The 18317-nt window shown below is 40.7% G+C and overlaps 1 protein-coding gene across 2 annotated transcripts in view; it reads right to left on the bottom strand.

Moving 5' to 3' along the window:
* angpt4 (angiopoietin 4) overlaps positions 1-3208 on the bottom strand; it is a 65594-nt gene extending 62386 nt beyond the window's left edge. For both annotated transcript variants that reach the window (XM_085354745.1, XM_085354746.1), the window contains exon 1: positions 2834-3208. In XM_085354745.1, the coding sequence (XP_085210871.1) occupies positions 2834-3208 (375 nt within the window). The remainder of the gene's footprint in view (positions 1-2833) is intronic.
* Positions 3209-18317: the final 15109 nt, after the last annotated feature.

Below are 18317 nucleotides of genomic sequence, written 5' to 3'. Positions count from 1 at the left end.
ATTTGGGTAGAAGATTGATGAAAAAATTTACAGCTCAGATTTAAATACAAACTGTGTAAGTACATGAAATTGATTTGATTGGTATATTTGAATAAGGGAACCAAAGGAAACTTCTTCAGTCATCCATTCTCCGTATCAGTTCATCAGTGTTGTGCAACCAAGAGTTTGCAGTTCATTTCCAGTTTGAGAGCTTTGTGTTGTTTCACTTTTACTTTTGATTTCTTTATTACATTTTATCTGAAAGAGATGATGCATTTAACATAGTTTCAGTATAGAGCATAAAACCTACACAAACGGGGACGCAACCGATTCTAAAATGCTTAAATGCAGTCGCCCCAAAAACCCAACACCATGCAGCTCGACCTGGGTGTGTCGGATAAAAGCTGATTGGTTGAAAAGAGGGGCAGAACAGGAAAGAGAGGAACAGCAGAGTTTACAAATTGGGGGAAGTATGGGGAAAAAACAAAGCTAAAAATAAGTGTCAGCAGTAAACACGTTTCACGGTTTTTAAACACTCAGTTTCACTTCAGTGTGAAGTTCACTGTACTCTGCAGCAGGCTGAAGGAACAACACCACCACGATAAAAAAGCACACTGCAGCGAGTACACGGCTACAACACGCAACCTGCAAAGTAATCGTATGACGACCGCAGAACCTGTTCAAGATACTAGAAACAAGACTTTTCTCACTATGACATCACAGCTTCAACGCCAAAAAGCACCTTGTGAGTATCGCAGGGCGTCAAATCTGCGAGTAATAATAATAATAATAATGATAATGGATTGGATTTATATAGCGCTTTTCAAGGCACCCAAAGCGCTTTACAATACCACTATTCATTCACTCTCACATTCATACACTGGTGGAGGCAGCTACAGTTGTAGCCACAGCTGCCCTGGGGCAGACTGACAGAAGCGAGGCTGCCATATCGCGCCATCGGCCCCTCTGGCCAACACCAGTAGGCGGTAGGGTAAAGTGTCTTGCCCAGGGACACAACGACCAGGACAGAGAGCCCAGGGATCGAACCGGCGACCTTCCGGTTACAGATGCGATTCCCAACCCCCTGAGCCACGGTCGCCCAAGTGAGAACAGACTGACCTTCCACTGAGCACAGTTGGTCTTAATCCTCTTTTCCACCAAAGTGGTGCTGTGACGGCAACTGTAGAAAACCAATCCACACGTTAAGGTCTGAGAATCAGCAGCATGCAGAGGTGGATTTCTTGTGGTCCGCCCTCCTGTGGCTACCAGTGTTGATGCTTCCAACAGTTTTGGCACAAACACTGATCTGAATGTTGTTGGCTGCAGATTAGGAACCAACACCAAAGTAAGAAGCATATTAAATTAAAGAGTGAGAAGACAGAGACTCTTCTTGTTGTAACTAAAAGTCTTTTTGTAAACGATTGGTTGGGTAATTCTCTTTGTATCATCAGTTCTCTGATCTCTCCTTCATCCCAGGTTAAGATGTCAGTCGAGTTTTCGATACCACCTTAAATTTTGAAACACATATCAATAATCACAGCCTGGATATTTCTGCTTATGTAATATCAGTCGGTTGTGTCCGTCCCTCACAGCTAGCAGTACTGCTATTCTTGTACATGTGCTGGTTACATCTTAGATTGATTATTGTAATTCTGTCCTCTCTGCTTTACTGCACAAAAGTCTCCATAGACTTCAAATTGTTCGAAACTGTTTATGCCATTTCTTGAACATATAACTGCTGTGCTCCAGCAGTTTGATTGGAAGCCTGCAAAATATTGCTTCATTTTAAGATTCTGCTTCTGATTTTGAAGCCTCTTCATTACCTCTGATGTGCACATCAGTATTCCCTCCTGTAGATCCTCCTATGTTACCCTCACTTTACCACGGGATTTAAAGATTTCACTTTTTTCTCTCTCTTGATTTGTATTGTTGACTTTGTAATTTTATGATGTATTGATGTAAAGTTACTTTTTGCGTCCTATGATTCAGAATGATGATTCAGTCAGCAGCCCGTACTTTGAAAAAGACCAAAGCTATGATCTGTGATGAAAGAAAAACTGGGAAAGTGGTAACATGATAAGAAATGTAATGGATGAATGCTTAATTTCATCATACAGCAAGGATTTCTGCATCAATCCTGCAGCACAAACGTGAGGTAATGGAGGAACAATGGCATTACAAGTGCTCAATTACAGCTCAATTACAGCGCTGACTGCGCAACCAAAGCTCAGCTGAAAGTAGATTAGATTAGACAGAATTGTAGTTTGTAAGGACAACAGAAGGGAACACGCTCATTGTTTTTCTCCTGATTGGAAGCAGACACCACATGTCCCAGAGTGATTACCTGGAACTTTGATCTCTGGCCCACAGATCACCACACACCAAAACCTAAACGGTTTCTGCTGAAAATCACACAGCTGCTGGAGCTCGAGCGGTGTGTGTCGGAGGAATCCCGAGTTGCTCTGATATTACCACTCACTGGATGGTTTTCATGCTTTTCTTCCTATCAAAGAGTTCAGTGCTCCATGATAACACACCCATCATCATATGTGGTAACACAAATACACACACACATTCTCTTGATACTTGCAGTCTCTAATCACCGTGTTATTTTGATTCCACTGTTATGAATGTACCCATTGGTATTATGTTGTGGTATTTGTGGGAAAACACAAGAAAAGAAAGTTCCTGTATAGTTTTACAGATGTTTTCTGGTGAATACTTTCATTTCTCCCGAGTTAATCAGGATCGTAAACACAGTTTTCTTTTCCCTTTCTCAACATCTGTTATAAATCTGTAACTTTATGTTGACGTGACCTTTAATGGAAAGATAAGAAGCCAGTTTGTGTCTTACCTTCTGCAGCCACTGTGTGTTGTTCTCCATCGTGCTCTCCAGGTGTTGCAGTTTCTGAGCCGACCATTCGCTGTCAGCAGGCGGCGAGTCTCTCTGAACGACACCCGGCCCGCCCTGAAAGCCACCATAGTGTTGCGTCTGTGATGGCGACCCTCCACCGGGGCATCCGTCCAGCTCTGGCAGGATGAAGGTGTAGCTGCACTGGCCGTGCTGGATGCGGTGCAACTTCCTCCTTTTCTCGCCGGCGCCGCCACCACTTCCTCCTCTCCTTCTTCCAGATACTCCTCGTTCTGCGCTGCCTGCATCAATGACAGCTGACAAAGTCCAAAGGAGCAGAAGGACCAGCAACCCCCGGCTGAGACTTAAGCCTTTCATGACACTCTCTTTAATTATATGAAATTGTTTATTTCTCAGTGCAGAAGAGGGTCAAAGGAAGCTCATTCACACTCTGACCCCGATTAAGTTTAGGAAAACGTCTGTGTGCAGGATATGAACAAGAGTGTCAGCACAGTCTGTCGTTAGTTTGATCTCCTCTGTTTCAATCACAGTTTTTGGAAAAGAAAGCCGAAAGCATCTCTGGCCTCACACTGAATGGTCTCCTTCATTTGTGGTGACGATGTCCAAGGATTCCTCCCTCCTCTGTCTTCGTTGTTTGGTCGTAATCGTGTTTTCTGAGGCCGGGTTCTTCAAGGTAATAAAGACTTTTTAGGGCTCATATATTAGCTCAACTGATCAGCTGTTGCATGTTTTTTCCTTAAGGTATCAGGTGCAGATCCAGATCCACTCTGCAAAAAAAATGGAAGAACCCAAAGCTACAAATTTAAAAGCAGAAGTAATGTGAAGATGATGAGCAGTTGTGTCCAAACAGTCTGTGAAGCTGAAGAGCTAAATATCTTTGTACTCCCACTCTTCTCTGGTGGCTCCAGTTTTAGAAGTGGCTGAAGGGAATTGCCTCTGCCCCCTTCTTATCTGCGCTGGCTGAGAAGAGGAGGAATGAGAGAGAGAAGAGGGGAGAGAGGAGGGGGGAGAGAGAGAAAGGACGGAGGAGGAGAGGGAGGAGTGGACGGACAGGAGACCTGAGGGAGGTCTGTTAGAGTACCCTCTCTCTGTTAGTGGGCTGAGACGAAATGAAAGGAGGAAGGGAGGAAAGAGTGAGAAGTAGCCAGAAAAGAAGAAGAAATGTGAAGATTAAGGGAGTGAAAAAGAGTCAGATAAGGAATACAAATGCTGAGAAAGACAAAGTTTGAAAAGAAACTTAACTGCTGACAGACAGAGAAAAGACACTGAGAAAGAACGTGATAGAAGAAGAAAGAGAGATCTAAAAGAGGCTCCTGTAATCTTCTTTCCTGACTGATCTCTCAGTTCTGAAGAAAATCCTGATGCCTTGTATGGTCATTCAAACGGAGCTGGCAGCCAGAGACATTTCACTTTGTCCACTAAACACAACCATGCTCAGGGGCATCGTGGGACATCAGGAGGCCAAGGAAACCCACGCAGTCTACGTACTTAAAGCTGAAACGCTCTCTCAGTCGCAGGATGTACCTCCTCAACGCCTCTCATCTGTCCACATGGAACCACATACAAAGATTAGTTCCAGACTGATGGCTTTGTCCCCGGATGATGAAACACAAGCTCTACATGTGGCGGGACAATGTGCGCTGTCAGTTACAGAGTTTATTTGCACAGTGACAAACTGTTTTGCAGAACGCAGATAAAATTCTTTGATACGAGCCACGAGACAAACAGATTTCTGCGAGAGAATGAAGCCTCCAAAACAGGTTTAGAATGGCAGCTCAGCGTTAGGCGATCAAAGATTGAATGATTCTGTTTTGAAGACTGTGTTTCTGCAAAGATAAAGAGCTGCTCCCAACATCTTACCACCGACAAGTTATTTATTTTGACATAAAGCAGTCCTATTTTCAGCCCGGCCTGACCCCGAGCCTGGTGCACAGAGCTGCACAACATAGAAGAGTCCTCTAATTGCATCATTTCTGTTTATGTTTTAAGAGGAAAATGTTTTTTATTGTGGGATTGTTTCGGTCTCACTTATTCTCATTCTTTTATTTCATCTGCTTTTCTGTCTGCTCATGTATGGTACAGGTTTTTGTTACGTTCTCATTTATTCATGGACAGATTTTGTTTATTTGTGATGAACTCTGACCCAAACAAAGCTGTAAAAAATGCTAATGGTTGATGAATACCCCTGAAAAGCATGATGTTTCATATAATCCTTATATTATCCTCAATATGTGGTGTGATCGCAGTCAGTGAAAAATAATAGAGATACATACTGTCCTGCCCCTAAATTGCTCTTGCTTTCAGTTTAATATTAAATAATAAACTAAGTTATTAGAGAGGAAGTACTGTGGCGGTTTATTCAGAACATGCAAATCTGAGAATTAGCACATCTGCACAACCCTGATTGTTTTTTTCTTTCGTGTCACTTGTATTGATCAGAGTTTGGTGCTACACTTGCTAACTGATTTTCTGTCTCACTATCTGCTCCAAACAGTACGTCTTATCACATACTGATTAGATCTTTTAATCAATGTAAACACTGTGGACACTGATCTTTACTTAACCCTCATCCTATGTGAGAGTGAATGAATAGTGGCATTGTAAAGCGCTTTGGGTGCCTTGAAAAGCGCTATATAAATCCAATCCATTATTATTATTATTATTGACATATTTTACATACATACTGGACCACAGACTGGGTTTACTCAGGACCCCAAGAATAATTGACTGTGAGACACAATCATAATAGAAAAATAAAAATGATAGCACATCTCATTTTTTCTTAAAGTTATGTAATGCCATCTTTCATTATTATTATTATTATTACAAAGTTACTATTCATTTGCATATGTCATAAAATTATAATCTAAACTTTTCTATAATACAATTTGCAGCTTCTATCCCATCTACAGTCCATTTTATTACTTAAACTTTGACTCTTAGTTTGCAGAAATTTCAAGTAAACATTATTTGTTGGAGTTATTTGATGAAACCTGTTCACGGGTCATTTTAACCACAGTATAAAATAACTGAAACAAACACACAACCAGACAGCCCAGAGATCTAATCTCTCCCGCATGTCCTGGGTCTGCCCTGGGGCCTCCCCACCTCCTTACCTCCTCCCGCTGCCCCTGTCCAAAACGTTTCACCCTGAAGGCTTTCTCGTCCCCTCGGCTGGCTTCTTTGGCTTCGTCCCTCCCAAATGACCAAACTCCTCACCTTATCTCTTTCTTTTCTTTTTTTTTTTTTGCCTGTCCCATTTGGTTCTTTAGCCGTCAGAATTGTTGTCTGAAGACCAACAAGGATACCCAATGGATTTACTTTGCCAAATGGATCATCACGGCCATGCCGTATTAGTCCATTTGATCGACCTTTGTTGTTATTATTTATTTTATTTTATTTTCAGTTGTTACAGACGGGACAGACATGACTGAGGGATAGGAAAGGGAGAAAGAAAGATGAAGGAAAAGAAAAACAGAAGGGGAGAGGGACAGTGAGAGAGGGCACTATTTTTTCAATCACTACCTGGAGATCATAAAATCTTTGTGATCAGCTCTGTCTTCACCAGCACACCGGTACAGTGTTCATGTTACTGTAGATGCTACACCAATCCATCTGTCAATCTCTCACTCCACTCTCCCTTCACTTGGGTGCAAGACCTTAAACAGGCACTTAAGCAAGTACTTAAACTCAGAAACTTGGGGAAACGACTCATCCCTGAACAGAAGTGGGCACTCCATCCTTTTCCAGCTGAGGACCATTTCTCATCCCAGCCATTTGATACTCAGTTGCAAACCACCCCACTGCAAGTTGGAGGTCGTCTTTTGATGAAGCCAACACAGCCATCATTTGCAAAAAAAGCAGAGATAAGACCCTGAGACCACTGAACCCTCCAAACCTTGGCTGAGCCTAGAAACTCTGCCCATAAATATTGTGACTAGAGTCGGTGACAGAGGGCAGCCCCGTCTGCCCAGACTGACTTATTACCGGCGGTGCAAACTAAGCTCTCACTGTGGCCGTACACGGAACAGAACTGACTGAAAACAACTGAGATAATCAGACACAACAGTCAATTATAGCATCCAGTTTACCTCATGCAATACTCGGTGACATGGTGGCATGTTACATGCAGAGCAGCCAGGCTTCATGTTTATGATTCAGATGCAAAGGTAAAATCTCTCCAGCTCTCCTTTTTGTGTGTGGTATGACCAGGGCATGCCCCAGCTCCCTCAGGTACAGTAAATCCAGTCATATGCCCAACGTTCTAATAACCTCCAGTTTGAGAAGTTCCATATTCAGATGGTGAAGGCAGCAATGGCAGCTTTTCTTCTTTAAAATGACAGTGTCCCAATCCACCCTGACTGTGTCGTTATGTCTTTATGTTTAGGAGCCATTGTAAATATAAGATCTCCAGTGTGGTTTTGTTTCCTCCTTTGCTTCAAATCACGGTGGAAGAGCCTTAGAACCAGAGAAATCAGTCTGTACATGGTCTTTTATTTTGAAAATTCACCAGCGTGTTTGAGCTACTACTCTGCTAAACTTCCTCCCCTGATCTCTTCAGCTTCACGCTGAACAATAGGCTTGGGCATTTTTACTGATTCAGAAAGCCAAGCAGCTTTTCTGAGCCTTCCAAAATCAGCAGCTTATTCTGTGAGCAGGGGAAAACTTCCAAGGGGAAGTGTCTACAAAGCTTACCCTGTAGGAATTAGAAAAAAGTTGAGAAGAAGTAAAACTAAACAGGAAACTTGAGAACCAAAGATTACAAAATAAAACAGGAAATGAAAGGACAGCAGTCAATACAAAACTTTCGGATTAAACAAAGGTTACTTTATGCATCTTTTGTTCTGGAAAAACTGTTTCTCATTATTTTAACAACGTTAAAGAAGTAGACATGGATCTCATGACGCAACTACAAAGCCTCCCTCGGTGAATAAGTAAACTAAATTTGATGAGTCAGCTTGGAAGGTTGTTCCTCACTGTCAGTGGAAAATTTGTCAAGTTACTGAAATCAGATCATATCTCATACAGGCAACTTTTGTGGAGCCAGTAAATCTTGGGGAGAAGATTGGAACAACATGCTATAAGATACTCCTGTCCTGTCCAACTCTGGGTCGTGCTGGTACTCGTCTGGACTTTTTTCAGGCTGATATCAGAGGCAGCAGAGGGCACATGAGTCATGAACCAGCCCTTTCACCTTCTCTCTGTGGGGACGGATGGAAGAATGAGATCTTTCCAGTCTCCTTTTTGTCCCTTTTATAAACTTCATGTTTATCTTTATTTGTTGGTCTGGCTTCTTTCTTCTCTGACCTTTCGTGTTATTGGATGCATGAAGTTTGGTAGTTTAGTCATGTTGTCGCAGCTTTCATGACTGAGTGTTTCCGACTCTCTGATGATGTTTGTCAGAGACCGATTGGGCCAAAAATGAAGACTTTGTGTATCTAATCTATATTGGGACAAAACCATAATGCTGTTTCCATTACATGTTTGAGAAGAAACAGCGATAATCTTTATTTTTGTCTAATGTAGTTTGACTTCTTCACCATGAACTCAGTCGCATCACACGTTTAATGCTTTGTTTTGATTTTACTTGATGTACTTTTAAATATCTCACATCATTTAGTTATGTTATTTCCCATCCATTTATCGAGCCAGAAAAGATTACTAGAGATAAAGCGACAGAGGGGCAAATGAAAACTGGACAAAATAAGGAGAGCCGTGGAGACAAAAAGATTCATTGAAACACAGATTCAGGCAAACAGAGACAGAAAAGAAGGAGAGCGGAGGATTTCCTGTCTCGAGGTTTCAGACGATGAGTCTGTGAGAGAATAGGCATCCTGCCGCTTGTGAAGTTTTACTACAATCTGGAGGATCATTCACTGCCCAACAGAGAAGAGAACAGACAAATATGACGTGCATTTCACATTTGCACTGAATGATTAAATATTCTGTGTATTTCTGCATGTTTAACAGCCAAAGAATTCAAAGATGAGGCACAAAGTTAACTTCCAATTAATACAGTTAGACTCCAAGTCTCTGACATCAGGAGCTCCGTCTGGTTATAACCTGATTCACTTGTGCCTTGAACTGTTGTTGTGTTTTGGTGCTATATAAATACAATTGAATTGAATTGAACTTGTTGATGATTGTTTTTGTAGTTGACCACTGGTCACTAGAGTGGTCATTCAATGTGACTCAGTGATACTCGTACATGTTTGAGATATAATTCTTTGCTTTTTTACACGCCGTGCATTGCTATACTTTACTTTAATTTGCTTTGCTCTTTGGACTACTTTTGGAGGTTGATCTGATATATCAACGATCAACGGACCCTGACCCTGACCCTAACCGTAACCCTTTAATAAACAGTAAGCAGAATTGATATTGTCCTTGCAACATTGGAATTTCATAAATGCACGAATGGCTTGGCGCGCAAAGGAATAACGTCACAACAATGTGATTGGTCACTTGCAATGTTGAACCTGGAACAACATTTTCATGATGGTCTGGGAACAACACCAACACGAGGATATCAGATCATCCACTTTTGGATTATTCAACAAATACACAACAACACCAACAAGCATTTGAACCCCAGATGCATTCATCTGTATGTGTGTGTGATTTAAATGTTTATTCAAAAATAAAATGCTGCGACTGCTCAGTCAGAGTAGAAAATAAAGTGAATTTGAGCCTCTCTGTCACCTGTTTATAGACAAGCTTCAATTGGAGTTGGCACACGCTCCACCTCACTGCTAGCTTTCTATTAGCATCATAGATTGTAGAGTTGTTTGCATTCGTAGGTGTCTCTCGAGCTTTAATGTCATATTTACAGGTGTAGATTGTTCTTTCAGGATTGAGTACAGTTTGTTCTTTGCATCACGTTGTTTTCACTTCTCAAAAGTCATAGATCTCTCTGCACATCACACGATTTAAGCTCAAATGATTATTACTGAAGGCATGTTTAAAGATCCTCCTTTTCTATCCAACTGTCAAAGGAATAATTGTTTATTCATTGATTAGTACCGTAATATAACAGCTAAATTTATTACAGTAATGTGTTATAGTACTGTATCCTTGGTTAAAGTTAACTATCCAGATACATTTTAAGATATTTTATTTAAAAAAACAAGTAGAAAATTTTTAACTTGCACTGAATTCATGTGAAATTAAACACCTTCATCTTCTATGTGTTTCTACAGAATTCATCATTTTAGCTGACAATAAGGGATAAAATCCATAAAAATCCAACATGATGTTTCACACTGTAGGTGAACTTTGTAAAGTATCAAGTATAAATATAAAAAAAATAGACAAGCATTATAGACAGGATATATAAATGTTTAAAGTCTACATCAGGTTCATAAGTGTACATTTCAAAATGTAAAACATATATCTGATTATTTTTGACACAAACATTAGCACACAAAATCCAGCCCTTTGTTGTGTCCTGTCTATTTATTCAGTGCCAATCTTTGCTGTTTCTACTGTGTGAGAAAAAAACACACTTGTAATCACTGCAGATGAACAAACACATGGCTTTTCTCACATTGCTTGGAAAGGTTGAATCTAAACAGAACTCAATTAAAGCTGTCGCTACCAGCTGTGACAACACTGCATTTAAGTTTACTGTAGCAGCTCCACCTGCTGCTGTCTAATAACCAGGTGATGGACATTCAGACGTTTCTGCCAGCACCACATTTAACGGGGTTTGGTCCTTTGTGCTACATGGCACGATGAACTGGAGGGAGGCCAAGGTCTCAAAGGCACAAAACAACAAGTCCAGATGATGTTGGTTGTTAAGGCAAACATGGCACACAGTGTAATGGTACCAGAGACAGCACACAGCCAAAGATTTTATGTTCGAGCCAGGAAAGCTGAACACAAACCTAAACAACAGCAGGGCACTTTTACCACATCCAGCACTCAATGCCAAATAACAACAGACCGCACCAGAGGATGGAGACGTGTTCGCTTACACCAAAAACACGAAGAAAAGTTTAAATGGAAGAAAAAGCTGCACTTCAGAGTGTTTGTTTGAATCAAAGACTAAGTCCTTACTTAGATGAAGTGAAATTGTTCGAAGAGAATGCATTATATCTTTGCTTATTTTCTGTTATATAGCCATACAGTTGGAGGATGATCATATTAAACATGTAACAAGTAATCCATGTAATCCTCAGGCTTTTCTTCTCTTGTAGAACCAGTTCACCCCCGAAAAGGTGCTAGAAAGAGGGAGGTAAAGTGACAACATTAAAAGTAAGCAAATAAATATCAAATGTCCATGCCATCGGAGATGTGAGCGGAGGAGGTGAGGAAAGGATGTGATGTGAAAGGAGATGAGGTAAAGGGGACAAAACACAAAACATGACACATGATTCCTTGCATCTTCATTTTAAAGTGATGCCAATTAAAAAGCTGCACCACAAAAGGTTTTTGTTACAGCCCAACACTTGATGTCAAATGTAACAAATGTAGCAAATCTAACAAATGTAACATCTGTAACAATCTAACAAAGATCACAATATTCTTATCTTTAAGGTCAGTTTTAATTAAAGCAACTTTTGGATTACAAGGAGGAGTTGTTCAAAGAGTAATGCCCACTGATTTTCTATTAAAGCTTTGTCCCATGACTGTTTTTTATATTCTGAAGGTAAAAGGATACACCTGCATACACAACAAGATGCAGGACACAAATAGTCTTGTAGTAAAACAGGAAATAACCAAAAACATAACTGATACTGAAACACAAGACTAATCCTAAAGTAAGGACAGGGGAACGGTGCATATAAAAAGAGTAACAGTATGTCTGGAGCTCTATCACTGTGCACTGCAGCATGTGTAATACCGTGTGTCCACACAGTGACTGGCGGGCACAGTCAGCAGGGTGTGGAATAATGTCTGAACCTGCTGGTACTATGATGCTGTGATGGACGAGGTGATGATCCTCTGCACACTTTCTAACAGTCAGCACCTGCAAAAACAGTGACAGGCTGCAACCTGAGAAGCTTTGACTCATTAAAGGAAATAACAGAGGGAAGGTTTTACACATGCAAACTGGATGGAAGAATGGATTGATGACAGGATGAATGGATAGTTTGTGTCTACTTTGCTACGATAAATTCATTACAAAAAAATCTTTCGATCCAATTCAGTTTTATTTAGATCGCACTAGTGGCACGGTCTTGGGTTTAGGGCCCACTATTTTGAGTTTTTAAAATTTCACTGCTTTTGTTTCTAGTCTATTATTATTATGTTTTGGTTTCCTTGGCGTTTATGAGTTTTTCCTGATTGCTTTTAGTTTCCTGTTGTATTAGTTTATGTCTCTAATTTAATAATAAATGACTTGAGGTTTATTAGCTCCCTTCCTGTTCCGTTTGTCATCTCCCCGTGTTTTGTTCGTTTGTGTCTCTTTGAAGTCGTGTCTCCATGTTTGTTAGTCTTTGTCTCATCTCTCTGTGTCCTCTCTAATGTCCCATGTATGTAGTCGGTCTGGTCTCTGTGTCTGAGTCAGGTTTGCATCTCTGTGTTTAGACCTTCCTGTCTTATTTTGTCACTCTCTTGTCTTGTGTTTAGTTCTACTTGTCTCATCATCTGTGATGTTCCAGGTTTTATCCTCACTGTGTCTTTTCTGCTTGTTACCTGCTAAGTGTGCATATTGTGTCCATCTCCTGCTGTTTGTTGTTGCATGAGGAAGGATGCGCATCCCTTAGGGTTGTGCGATGTGACCAAAATCTCATATCCCGATATAAGACATTTATTGTCCGATAATGATATAAATCACAAAAATTTAACATTTTCTGTAAATTCTGTGAATCTCGGGCAGCTCGACTTGCGTGAAGAAAAAATATTGCCGTAAACAGTTTATTTTGTGACACCACGAAACAAACGATAGATGTTTTTATATCATCATCCGATACATATTGTTATATCGAACAGCCCTAGCGTCCCTCATGCTATGATTCTGATTCATATAGTTTAGTCTTCCTATTCTGGTGATTTATGAGTTTCAGCAATAAACCTATTTATTATTTTCACTCTTTGCTTCCGGAGCCCCTCTTCTGGGTAACTCGCCACACAGCGTTACCCATAACAGCCAAATCACAGCAGCCGCCTCATGATGTTTTATGGACCCTAGCTCATTTTTATGCCATCCATCCATCTTCTTCCACTTTATCCGAGGCCGGCGCAGGGGCAGCAGCCTAAGCAGAGAAGCCCAGACCTCCCTCTCCCCAGCCACCTCCTCTTGCTTATCTGGGGGAACACCAAGACGTTCCCAGGCCAGCCAAGAGATATAATCTCTCCAGCGTGTCTTGGGTCTGTCCCGGGGCCTCCTCCTTCTGGGACATGCCCAGAACACCTCACCCAGGAGGCGCCCAGGAGGCATCCTTGTCAGATGCCCGAAACTCCCCAACTGGCTCCTTTCGATGTGGAGGAGCAGCGGCTCCACTCTGAGCCCCTCCCAATCGACTGAACTTCTCACCCTACCTCTAAGGAAGAGGCCAGCCACCCTTCGGAGGAAGCTCATTTCCGCCGCTTGTATCTCGTTCTTTTGGTGACTACCCACAGCTCATGACCATAGGCAAGGGTAGGGACGTAGATCAATCGGTAAATTGAGAGCTTCGCTTTTATGCTCAGCTCTCTCCTTCATCACGACGGACCGGTGCAGCATCCACATCACTGCGGCTGCAGCACCAATCCGTCTGTCGATCTGTGTGTGACACTGCAGTAAAATGTATATGCTTTAAGCTGCTGTATTGTTGTGTCTTATATTTGTTTACATGTAAGCATTATGAACTGTTTCTGTCATGGTCCAGGGTCTTTGACCTGTTTCAGTTGTTTCTCAGCCTCCACCACTCTCAGCACTGGAGCCCCCCAGGGGTGTGTTCTGAGCCCCCTGCTGTACTCTTTGTACACATATGACTGTGTGGCCACTACCAGCTCCACCACCATCATCAAGTTTGCTGACGACACCGTCGTGGTGGGCCTGATCTCTGATAACAACGAGACGGCCTACCTGAAGGAGATTAGGAATCTGGAGAACTGGTGCCAGAGGAACAACCTCCTTCTAAACGTCAGTAAGACAAAGGAGCTGATAGTGGACTTCAGCACTAAGCAGGAGAGGAACTACCAGACCCCCGTCATCAACGAGTGCCCAGTGGAGAGAGTGGACAGCTTCAAATACCTCGGAGTTCACATCACGCAGGACCTGTCATGGTCCTGTCACATCAACACCGTGGTGAAAAAGGCCCGACAGCGTCTCTACCACCTCAGACGCTTGAGAGACTTCCAACTGCCCTCCAAGGTGCTCAGGAACTTTTACTCCTGCACCATAGAGAGCATCCTGGCGGGAAACATCTTAACCTGGTTCGGGAACAGCACCATGCAGGACAGACGAGCTCTACAGAGGGTTGTGCGGTCAGCTGAGCGCACCATCCGCTCCGAGCTCCCTGACCTGCACTCAATCTACAGCAGGCGGTGCTGGACCAAGGCCAGGAAGATCGTGAAGGACCCCAGCCATCCCAACAACAGACTGTTCTCTCTGCTGAGGTCAGGAAAGCGATTCCGCTCCCTGAAGACCAACACAGAGAGACTGAGGAGGAGCTTCTTCCCGCAGGCGATACGGTCTCTCAATCACACCACCACACAGTACTGACCCACACATATGGTTCTTACACACACACTGGACTTTCTGGACTTTGGTTTTGCACAACACTGGTCACTATATTCTTCATTTCCGGTTAATACTTGTACAGTTGCTGTTATTGTGTATATATTTATTTATATTTAGATTTCTTCATACATTCTTATATAGTTCTATATTGTGTATTTTGTTGTACAGTTATTTTATTTTCAACTTTAATTTATATATTTATCTTTATCTTATTCTTCCCAGTTAAATTTACCCTTCATTCTAATTTGTGTTGTACAGTTATTTCATTTTTAACCTTAATTTATATTTTATTCCTTCCTAGTTAAATTTACCCTTTTTAATTTTTCATATTTATTTCCTATCTTATTCATAGCCTTTTCCTTTTTTGTTTTCTTTAGGTCACGAGCAGTTGTCCAAGCATTTCACTACATATCGTACTGTGTATGACTGTGTACGTGACAAATAAAAATTTGAATTTGAATTTGAATTCATTTGTTGTTTGCTTCTTTGAAAGTATGAGTTAATCATCTTCTAGTTTCTGAACACGTCATTTTCCAGTGACTCTGAGTTTGTATTTATAGTTGTGGATTTCTGGTCTGTCCTAGTCTCTTCTCTGTGTTTTGTTATTCCTTCAGTCTCCCCGGTCATGTCTCCATGTCTGTTTCTCCTTGGTCTCAGTGTCAAGCTTGTGTGTCTTAGTTTGTTTTTTCAAGTGTGTGTTACTTCTTGTTTTACTCGATGGTCTCCTGTGTATTCTGTTGCTTTTGCTTCCCATGTCTAATTTCTCTGGATTAGTGTCAGCTGTGATCCCACCCTTGGCCTGTTCCCTCGTTATCCTCCTTGTGTATAAATTGTCTGCATTGTCCTCTGTTTTCTGTTATATTCTTCCCATATTTTTTCCTTCTTGTCTTAAAGGTTTGATTCTTCCTAGTTTTTTTTTTTGTTATTTTGTTCTTTAGTTTAATAAAACTACATATTCGTTTACTCCCTCTCTTCCAAGTCCTGCGTATAGGTCCTACCTCTGCCAGCCACACAGCCGCCATGACAGTTTGATTTTCTGTCATAGAGCAAAGAGGTGAGAAATAGGAGCCGTCTTTGAATATGTACCAGAAGAACATTCTCACATATCACTAATTATATTTGCCTATGGGAACTGTTCTTCGTCAGTTAATTCAGTTTATTATTGATTGAATTAAGTTATTGTAAATAAAGGGTAGGAGAAATATATAATCATTAAAATAGGGATTATGCTTTTCATATCCACAAGTCCGCTTGAGTCCCAGTGATTTAAATTTCATCATTAGAAGGTTAGCATGATAGTTAGCATGATGATACACAATGTATTTAATCCATATCCAGACATATCTGATGTTTGCACCGTTTAATCAAGAAAATCAAACAGATTATGTGAATATTCAGTTTTAGCTGGTTGACACATTTTACTCATACACTCAATCACACAATAACTGCTCACTAATTAAGTACTTTACATTATAATACACCAACTACAAGGACGTCAAGCTAACTTCAAAGGAACGACGACTTGACTGTGTGAGTCTATAACAGAAAATAGCCAAGAACTAACAACAGATTTACATTTGCCGCTGTGATACGCTTTAACTGCAACTTTTAAAATCCCAAACTGTAACTTGCGCCGTAAGCTGACGTGTACCTCGCTTGAATCAACTACATGTTGCATCAGCACAGCCCACATTGACCGCGGCTTTCCTGTTCAGTGCTCTTGTTTTATCTTGTATATTTCCAAAGGACTTTTTTTTTTCTTCAACCAATTTTTGAATCAATTGGAGGAGAACTGATTAGCTTGAAGAGAGAAACTCCACTGACAACTAGTGTTTTGGCCTTGAAGTTGCAGAGAAAACTGAGGTCTACATTCAAGGAAGTGCCAAAGTTAAAATCAAGCTTAAAGAGATTGATAAGATGCAATTTCAATATGAAGATCAACAGGAGACCGAAAATCTGTTTCATCTTCAATGAAAAAATGATCCAACCTACAAATTTGGTCCACTTCAGCCCAGAGTTAACCAAACATCAGTATGATTCTCAAAAAACATTCTGTTGTTACCAACTGAACACCGCTGACCATGAGCAGGTATCATTTCAATGGTCTGTTTTTTTTAAAGTTATGTGGTACAGAAAATTCAAAATGTAAAATAAAACTGCCCTGGGGTGTTTTCTGTTTAGCTTTAAAGAGATAATAATGTGATATTTTATGAAGCAGTCTCATTGTTAACGTACAGTAGCATGTAAATTATGATATCTCCTACCGTCAGTGTTTCTGACAGGAATGCTTTCAGTGAGGGAGTAAAAGCATATCTTTCCTTTAAAAAGTGGAATTTACTGCAGTTACATCCTCAGAAAAACCTTTTAGAGTCTAAAAACTTGTCATAAACTGAGGAAGATTTCCCACCACTGGGATAATCATGTTTATACAGCATTATCTGCTTCATTCTAACTGTATCATAGAAGTTATTTAATGTGTGATAACAGCAGCTATGAAGATTAACGAGGTCACTTAGCGAATTAATTATTCAGGAAAATGTTTTAAAAAGGAGTTTTAAAGCGACTGGTGGTAATTCACTAATTAAATCTCTATAATTGGAAAGATGTTGGTGGATTATTAATAAAGAATTTAACACATCCTCGTTTTCAGAGTGTCTGGCTCTGTGGCCAGTCAGTGGCTGGGCTTAGACATGTGGGCAGGGTAAATGTATGTTTGACAGTTATAGAGAGGAATTTGTAGGAGGTCAACCTGCAGCCGGTGGTTCCTGACAGGCTTTTAAATCCTTGTGTAAACACACTACAGCTCCCCAAACTGCAGGGTAACATTAACCCTCATCAATCAAACTTCACCACACACTCTCAACACATCGCAGTGCTTCATGCTACAATCTTAGCACATAGACATTTGCTCTTCAATCATAAAGAAACCTAAAGGTTAATGCTGTTGTAAATCATTCTTCTGCACATTTTCTTTCACAATTAGTGTTGAAAAAAGCCTGAAGATGTATAGTAACTGTACTATAGTGGAAAAGCCTGAACTGTTTGATGAACTGGTTTTATTATTTTCTCATGCTTTTTATCCGTTTAATAGTTGTCTTAATTTGCCGATCTTAATTTTGTTGTTACTTTTTGGATGTTGTTAATTCTGTCAACCTTCAAAATTACAAAATTAACTGTTTTCATTTTCATTTTTCACTGGTTGATTAGCTTCAGGAACCAAATGTACTTGTTTATGGCTCAGTCACAACAGAGTAAAACCTGGATGTCAGTCTCTTTGAGAAAAAATATTTTTCTGCTTTGTGATCAATTAGTTCGGATGAACAAGGTGTGTTAATTGCCGAACATGTTGCAATCAATCTGAATCAGTCTGCAGTAATCAAGGCTTTTTGTCTGTGGCATGTCTCGTTGTAGTAGGGGACGGGACTCAGCTGTTTACAGTGGGGCAAAAAAGTATTTAGTCAGCCACCGATTGTGCAAGTTCCCCCACCTAAAATGATGACAGAGGTCAGTAATTTGCACCAGAGGTACACTTCAACTGTGAGAGACAGAATGTGAAAAAAAAATCCATGAATCCACATGGTAGGATTTGTAAAGAATTTATTCGTAAATCAGGGTGGAAAATAAGTATTTGGTCAATAACAAAAATACAACTCAATACTTTGTAACATAACCTTTGTTGGCAATAACAGAGGTCAAACGTTTACTATAGGTCTTTACCAGGTTTGAACACACAGTAGCTGGTATTTTGGCCCATTCCTCCATGCAGATCTTCTCGAGAGCAGTGATGTTTTGGGG

The sequence above is a fragment of the Diplotaxodon limnothrissa genome, linkage group LG5 (assembly GCF_057381915.1).
Source record: "Diplotaxodon limnothrissa isolate DT_005_m linkage group LG5, D_limnothrissa_male_GT1.1, whole genome shotgun sequence".
In the NCBI taxonomy this organism is placed as follows: domain Eukaryota; kingdom Metazoa; phylum Chordata; class Actinopteri; order Cichliformes; family Cichlidae; genus Diplotaxodon; species Diplotaxodon limnothrissa.
This window is presented reverse-complemented; position numbering and strand designations above follow the sequence as displayed.